General features: G+C 41.9%; 1 protein-coding gene across 1 annotated transcript in view; it reads right to left on the bottom strand.

The window, feature by feature from the left end:
* Positions 1-8,640, bottom strand: part of LOC308370591 (transmembrane protein 255B) — a gene marked incomplete at both ends in the record, with an annotated part of 82,345 nt that overhangs the window by 11,092 nt on the left and 62,613 nt on the right. Inside the window, one exon of the mRNA XM_080845270.1 lies at positions 7,968-8,127. Within this exon, the coding sequence (XP_080701396.1) occupies positions 7,968-8,127 (160 nt within the window). The remainder of the gene's footprint in view (positions 1-7,967; positions 8,128-8,640) is intronic.

The raw sequence follows: 8,640 nt of genomic DNA on the forward strand, positions 1-8,640 counted from the left end.
ACTGACCGATTGTGCACCACAATCAAACAATATACGCGTAGCGGTATTAAACTATCCTGCCTTCACTCAAAGTTCAGAATAGCGTTGGATACGATAAAGAGGTCCGCATTCAAATTCTTCTTGGTGAACAGATACAGACTTTTGCTCAGGTAATCTTAAGACAGTGATTGATTTTATCTATTTGTTTATTTTTAAGCTTCTTTATATTAAGTTTCAAAGTAATGTCTAGAGTTGTACAGTCATCTAACAGACAGGGAATAGTAATCCATCAAAATATTCATATTGTTTATTAGTAAAGCGTATTTTTACAGTACATTTCTGCACTTATTTGACTTACAACTTGGCAAACTCATTTCATAAGCATGGTTGAAATGTAACTGTGATTACAGCACTTATTCATGGCATATGCAAAACGCATGAATTTTACTCTATAGCCTACAACTCTCTCTCTGAATTCATAGTTTGCGAGATATTTCTATTTTATCATTTGCGTTAGGCACTATGGGTTATCGTTTGAGTATACACCTCTACAAATGGTAGCTTATTGATAAGCCTCGGAGGCTTTCAGATTGTCCATTGCTTTCCCATCTGTTGCTATGGAGTCCACGAAATACGCGCAAATCTCGCTGTAAGCTATGTTGGGCCACGTTGTCATGTTATCCTCACAGACCTGCACTGAATTCGGGTGGGGGATAGTAACGCCATCTCCAGTCAGCGCAAATCTCGCTGTAAATTATGTTGGGCCACGTTGTCATGTTATCCTCCCAGTCCTGCACTGAATTCGGGTGGGGGATAGTAACGCCATCTCCAGTCAGAGTATTTAAACTGTGTTCCCATTGTAAGGACATTTATTAGCTTACGATCTGTCTGAGAGTGGGCTGTCAAAGCTAGCATCATCGAAGTCATACAGTACAGTAGGCTACATACATTCAATAAAATTAACCTACATTTGAGTCCAACTGCATGACCATTCTTACCCTACACTTACCCTTACAATAAAGAAGTGATCCTATTTCAACCATAACTTCATTTTAAATAATTTCTTTCTTTATGACATTTAGTTTATAGTTTAGACAGCAACGTTGACATCTATATTCAACTGCATCCACTACATAATCTCAAACTTTATTTGTTGGTATATCTCCAAAAAGGCTAACATTAAAACATTTCTTGAAGAAAAGGAAACATGCATCACAATAATACTTCAGTGTAACCTGTACCTATGTGGAGTGCAAATATGTCTTGCTATTACACTACCCAACAGCTACACCTACGTCTGCTAACACTACAGAATGCATGATTCCTACGGGCACTGCACTAGTAACAATTAAAAACACAAAGTACATATAAAAACTTATAAAAACATGCAGTTGTTATGCATGGCATTTATTTCATATCATTTCTGTAATGTTGTCTTTTAGAAAATGACTTACTTTGTCAGCCATTGCTCACGGCAGAGAAATTTTGCAAATATCAGTCTCAAGTCACTGTCCAGCTTTACAAACCAGGGTATTGAAACGCACACAACTATTCATCAGCATGACAGACATTGATAGATGCCATGCTGTACCAGAAACAGAAGGGTGTGACCACATCATGCACTGGTGCGTCCAACTGAAAAAGTGTGTGGCACTGGAAAAGACAGCCTGGGGCCCTGTGTGCATCTGCAACACCGACAATGTGGTGCCAATTAGAGATCTACAGATCCACTCCACTGGTTCTTTTCTGTCATCGAAGACCAGAAAAAAACATCTGCTTAATGTACAGAGATCACACACACACACACGCACGCACAGGCCATGCATGGAGTGATGAGCATCTAAGTAAACCACAGCAGTCCAATCACTGTCACTCATAACCTTGACCCCTTGGGAACATGCAGCTCATCTGGGCCCATCCACAACACATGAGAACATCTCCATCTCATCTCTCTCTCGTCCTCTCTTTGCCTCTCTCTTTCCCCTACTCCCTCCCCCTTTAACTTACACAAGACACATGGTTGGTTTTCTTTCTGTTTATATGTGCCTGTGTTTCTGATGCCCACTTTTTCTTTGATAGTTTCCCGCTTTCTTCTCATTTGTTTTCTCACTCAATCCCCCCCCCCCCCCCCCCCCCCCACCTACACCTCCTTCTCCTCTTCGTTCTCTCTCGCATGGCCTCTTAATGTAATCTAGCCATTACTTCAGTTAACTTGTTTCAGCAGAGGGATGAAACATATGACTCTAGATACAATCTCCTTTCATCCGCAGTGACATTTACAATTAAACTTTCGCCCAGAAGGGAGAAGGTCTGCCAGAGCACAACTCATTTGCCCTGCCTGCCTGTCTACCCCCCCCCCCCCCCCCCGCCCCCCCGCCCCCCCCCCACCACCAACCCTCCCAGAAGCACAGGGAGCACTGGGAAAACCATAACAACTCAATGAGCTCGTACACAACACAGGCAATGCGTGAGGAATGGTCGTTATGTGGAAATAGACTAAACACACATGTGCTGAATACTCACACACACACACACACACGCACACGCACACACACACGCACAGACACACACACAAAATCTATGCATCCACTACACTTCACTTTGAAGAGAATACATATACTGGAGCTGGAAGTACTTCTGCCTTAAGGCCGAATTATGCTCTGTTTTAGACGTAACGCGTAAGCACTTAAGATACACAACCCCCCCTTGCGCGGTAAAATACCCCCCCTTACTTGCTTAAGTGCGTCGCCCAAAATTCCTGACTATGCGACTAAAACACTACGGCCCTACACAGCTCGCAAAGGCTGTGATTGGCCGGCTACCACAGCCTTTCACACAGTCTCACGTTTCCGGGTTAATAGCATACAGTCTTTTTTAGACCCAGACATTTTTTTAAATCATGAATACCCTGCAGACCGTCTCACAAGCCTTTTCTTATGGATTAGGAACAAACATAACAGAAGAGGTCCGAAGACTGAACTCCTTTACAAATCCTCTTTAAACACTTATAAGGACGCTCAAATTACCGCGAATATCCCATTCTCACCCGCGATTGTTTGGAGAGAATGTGGTCATTCACGAACAAATAGGTACTTTCATATTCATTTTCCGCCACTTGTGAGTCATGGTGATATCTTTCATTGAGTTCATATTGACGTGAATCCATTAATTGCACCAGCGAGTTTGATGGAATGAGCCCGGTCTGCTCATACAAAAGTGAACAGTAACCTGCCGTTACCTTGTGGCCAGCACCATTGTAGTTACAAGCATTGACAACATGATGAGATTCTCTCGCCGTTTAACACCTCATCTTTGAATAATGTAACTCATAAACACATCGATTTAAAGCCTGTCGCAGTCATTAAAAGATGTCAATAAACGAACTTTTGCGTCATGTGCTGTCTTTTTCGCCACTGGTACTGAATTGCCAACATTTGTATTTTGTGTAACACATGTATTCATAACATCAAGCCTTTCGCCCACTACACTTTCATGCTCCGGTAAGTTTTTTTTCCTTTGTCCTGCTGCAATAAATAGGCTTACTTAACTCAAAAAAAAATCTACAGTTCTGGCGTCAATTTGCTTTGCAACACGCAACACGGCTCACAAGCCTTGCAACACGGCTCTGCGTCTAAAACGAACCTTAAATCAAAACTTGTCTAAAACAAGTTCCTTGTGTAAATTACGTGCTTACGCGTTACGTCTAAAACAGAGCATAATTCGGCCTTTACAGTCCCCTTCTCTGCTTCTGTGTCTTTCGCCCTCTATCTCTCTCTCTCTCCCCTCCTATGCTACGGTTCATATCTCTTCCACACTGCACCATTCTGTCCTGCTAAGTCTCCCCCTCTCCTGTGCTTCCCTAATCTCTCTTATCTTCCCTAAACTCTCTCTCTCGTGCTTTTCTCTCTCCATCCTCTTTTCCTTGGGCCTCCCCTCTTACCTGTTTCCCTGTCTCCCGCTACCAACGCACTGCCTATTATTTCTTGGTACGTCTCATCCGTAAGGAGTTCCAGGGACTATTAATGGCCACTTCCTGGAAGCTCCATCCTGTTGCAGTTAAGTAGTTCAATGTGAAATATGGGCTTCCTCTGGGAGGCCTACACCTATCAGTTAATGACTTTTACAACAGCATCTCTGCAGTCAGTCTACAGGCACACACACCCCCCCACACACACACTTACTGCTGGCTTTGTGAACATATTAAAAACTCCTCAGTAGTAGACAAAGTATGGTAAACATTAATTAACAACTTAACTTTGTTTCAATGCACTGCAACGAGCCACTTCAGTCACATATCAGCTGAGAAGGCAGGTCACATTGTAAGGTTGTAAATGGCTGCCTAGTGAACGGTTTACAGGACATCTGGCACATCCTGTCTCCCCTCCTCCCATAGTTCATTTTTCAGTTTTACGACTCCCTGTTACAAGAATAGATGGTATTTTCATGAGTACCTGTGTGTGTGATGTTCATCTAGGTATGTGGCATGCATTTCTGCAAACAATTAAACTTGGTGTGCATGTGTGTCATGCTCATGTGTTTGCATATGCATATGTTCATTATGCATGTAAAGAGTATGTGAGTATGTGTGTGAGCTAACGACTTAAATTAGTTGTACTGCACTGTGTGTGCTACAGCTCAGTGTGTCTTGCAAACTAGGCAATTAAAGACCCGCTGAGAGAACATTTTCACTCCCACTTTACACAGCACTCTAACATTCCCCTTTGACCTGTGAATTATACGCATGTCTACGCAAAAATTCCCAGGCTTGGCACAGACATTTTGAGGGGCAGGTGCTAAAAAAAAATCGCCATCGCCAAAATTATTAATGAAATTAATAATAATAATAAATAAATAAAAAACACAGTAGGATATTTTCAACTTAATCATTTATTTTTGTTAACAAACTAACTCAAATAATCTCCTGAGCATAACTCAGTCCTACACTCTGTCTGTCCTTCCTCATCCATGATGGGCTCCTCTAAACCAGGTAGGGTTACCGATTCTCCCTCATTTGTTTTACTAGTTGATGGCCTGATCCAAGATAAAAGAGAGCTGCTACCCTGAGTTGCTTGCTGCAGTTCCCTGTCCTTCTGCTTTTAGAGTCTCTCTTATCTTGGCATTATGATCAAGAGTGACATTATCTCTGTAAAGCTGACAACACAGTACACACAAAAAAATGTTGACGCATAAGCAGCATTACACTAATACTATACCACAATATACCTCACCAGACTGTCATGTAGCTCAACCTTTCATTTAAATAATTTTTAAATTAAAAAAAAATAGTGAACTTGTCTAATTTGTAGAACAGTACAACTACCTTTAAATGCTCTGCCTGCCTGCCTGTTTGCCTGCCTGTCTGTCTGTCTGTCTGTCTGTCTGTCTGTCTGTCTGTCTGTCTGTCTGTCTGTCTGTCTGTCTGCCTGTATCTCTCTCCCTCTCTCTCTTCATTAAACATGACAAACGTCAGTAAACAGCTGAACACGGCTTTGAAATCACAGATTTCTTGAGTTTTGTGTTTGTTTCTGTTTTTTTAGGAAACGTCGGACCAGTTGCGACGTAATGTTTTCAGCGGCGCTAATGTTATGTTTAATTTATCACCAAACAACGTCGGGGGATTGCACAAACACCGTCATTACCTGTTTGTCTGATGCTGGGGGTCAGAGAAAAAGTAGGCTGCAGCATTATGGCCTGGCGCTCAGCACTGCATGAGCAATAAGAGGAGGAGGAGGGAAGTGCGCGGTGGGGCTTGAGCGCCGCGGAGCATGTCGGGGTGAAATTCTCTGAAATTGATGACAGAGAGAGTCATTTTTATCCTTAAATATCGATGAATGAAGAAAAAATGTGGCTCCAGCAGAAGGGGCACTTTTCTCATCCAGGGCAAAAGTGCAGGTGCTTGAGCACCACTAGGGGTCTATCTGTGCACGTGCCTGGATGTTCCCCAAGGTTTAATCATGGTACACTTCTTTTTCCAGTTTTTATATTAACGATTTACCATCCGTATTCCAAGACCTTGAGGTTCTGATGTACGCAGACGACACTGTGATCTTTGGGTGGGGTAAGAATAATGAAGAGGTCGCTGCTAGGCTTACAAAGGTCATGGTTGATGTGTCTGACTGGTTAACAAATGATATCTTCAGCTCAACACTTCCAAAACCGTTGCTATGTTTTTTTTTCTCGAAAAACTGAACCCAATGTTTTTATTTCTGTTTAAAGAATCAATATTGTGAAGGAGTAGAAATATATTGGTATCTTGATTGATAATCAACTTACTTTTAAAAAACATGTTAAAAAATATGCAAAAAAAATGTATTTACCTTGGCCAACCGAAGCTGCTAAAATGTACATGTTCTCTCTGATTTAATTTCACTTTAACTACTGCTTACCCACCTGGTCTACTGCCAACTCCACTACCCTCAAACCAGTCATGTCTCTTTTCAAACAGGCTCTTAAAATACTTGACAAAAAACCTTAATCACACCATCACTGTTCAGTCCTCCATAAGTACAGACTTTTAAGTTGGGACAACCTGATCACATTTAATAACTGCTGTTTAATGTTCAAAATCCAGTTTGACCTGCACCCCCCTGCATCAGACTGAAATTAAAATCCACTTATATTTTCAAATGTATTTATGAGTTCACATGCACAAGCATGTTCTCCGAGCAAAACTAATTACCTCAGCTGCATAAACCAATTACAAACAGCTGCAAAATATGTGGTCGGAAAACCTTTTTTTGACTGCAAAATAACTAAATATCTAAGTGGCAGCCATAATAAGAGCTGGTCGAATTCTCTTCACGCTAAGGAAAGGTGCTTCAGTGCTTCCTTTCCCATCTCCTTTATTGTTTCTGTCAAGTGCTGGTCTGCATTCTTGCTAGTTTGTGCCTCGAGAAGCTTCAGCCAAGGTATCTAGCTTGCTGTTCGCCTGCATCCCTCGCTAGCTAGCCTGTTTTCTCCCAAGCTAGATTGCCACTCATTTTTTTATGCTCACAAAGGACACACGGGGTGAAACCCTCTCACAAATGAAACTACTCGTTAACCCTTTTCATCCACAGTTAAGCCTACACACTGTTTCATTTCCATAGGTTTAGTTTAAACTAATTTCTCCATATGAAGTCAACTTTTTTACTCTCTAGCTAATGCCTTGAATTACTTATAAGTCTTTCAACACAGAGTAATGTAATATTGTTGACTTTACTGCTTTCAGTAGACAGCCTTATCAGCCTTATGCCAGGCACCTCTCTTGCTGTTTAACTAAGCATCTCCATCAAACCCTATGTGCACCTCAGGCACAGCCATCCCCAGCCACAGGCATAGGGACTCAACCCACTCTTTAAGGCAACAAATAACTGTCTGTTCAGGATAACACCCCCAAGCTCTAAGACAGTGGTCCTCTGACACCTTTATACTGTCCAGATCAGATTTACTGGATGTTAGACAGATCGGAGCGCCCTCCCTTTCTGAACCGTGTTCATATAGCTCTGACCAAGTAATCCTTATTTGTTTGCATCCTTCGGGTGTATGCAAGGATCCTGCCTGACTCCTGACGATAGTGCAGTTGACTCCTGCAAGAGGCTTTAGGGCGCTTGTGTACTTGTATATCTTTCAGAACTCAAACTCATAAAAATGTTAATGTTACAAATGTTACAGATTTGTCACACAACTTCTGCCAAATCTACAGATAAATGTCTCCATAAATCACAAGTTGCAATACCAGCATTATGCAACTAACAAGTAACTATCCACACGTGTGTACACTACAAAACGGCATTAAATCATTTTCAGCTCTCTTTCTCTCTCTCTCTCTTATTTACTATGGTGGTTGCTCACTGATACTTTTGGCATATTCAACCATGAACAGCTGAGAGCGTGTTCCACAACAATCCCTGTGAGTGAAGAAGTTTTTTTGTATTTGGAATATATGAATACTGTGCCTTTTTCTGGAAATATCCGTGTTCTTATGTGTTTACAGTCATGCCACTCACCAGGTCCTTGATGCTTCCCAGCACAGCGGTGGCCATGATGGCTAGCACGAAGGCTAGCAGGTTTAGGCTGGTCAGCAGCCACATGCACACGTAGAGAGACAGGACCTCCTGGCAGCTCTTCACCCCCACGAACTCATAGTAGTTATTCAGGTAGCCACCACTGCAAAGCAAAGCCACACAGTAGAAAGATGGAGAGTCAAAGACAAAGAGTTAACTTTAACATCCTAAAAAGAACCAGCTCCAGTGGCAAAAATACAAGTGGGTGTAAAATGAGATGGTCCCTGTACTGTAAATTATAAACCATATAAATAAAACACACCTGGATAAGACTGTCCCAAAGCCCGAGTGTTAATACAATTACGTTGAAGTATTCAGCAGACACTTTTGTCCAAAAGTATGTAGTATGTGAATGCGTGTCAGATGAGTGGTGTTGACCTAAGACAATGGATTAGATGTATGGGTCGGGCGCTTTCAAGTGCTTCTGTTTTGACAAGTGCCTCCCTGCCTTTGAAATCCAAAGGGCCAGGAGATGCAGTAAATTCACTGCTTTTCCGAGTTTTATATACATTTTAGGGAGCAGAGCCACATGCCAAAAGCCATTTCCATTTTACAGCCATTTCTAAGGAAGACTGTGGGGTGCAATCATATCATGGGGTTTGTTTGATCATTTCAT

Source organism: Sprattus sprattus (genome assembly GCF_963457725.1).
Source record: "Sprattus sprattus genome assembly, chromosome: 9".
Taxonomy (NCBI): Eukaryota; Metazoa; Chordata; class Actinopteri; order Clupeiformes; family Clupeidae; genus Sprattus; species Sprattus sprattus.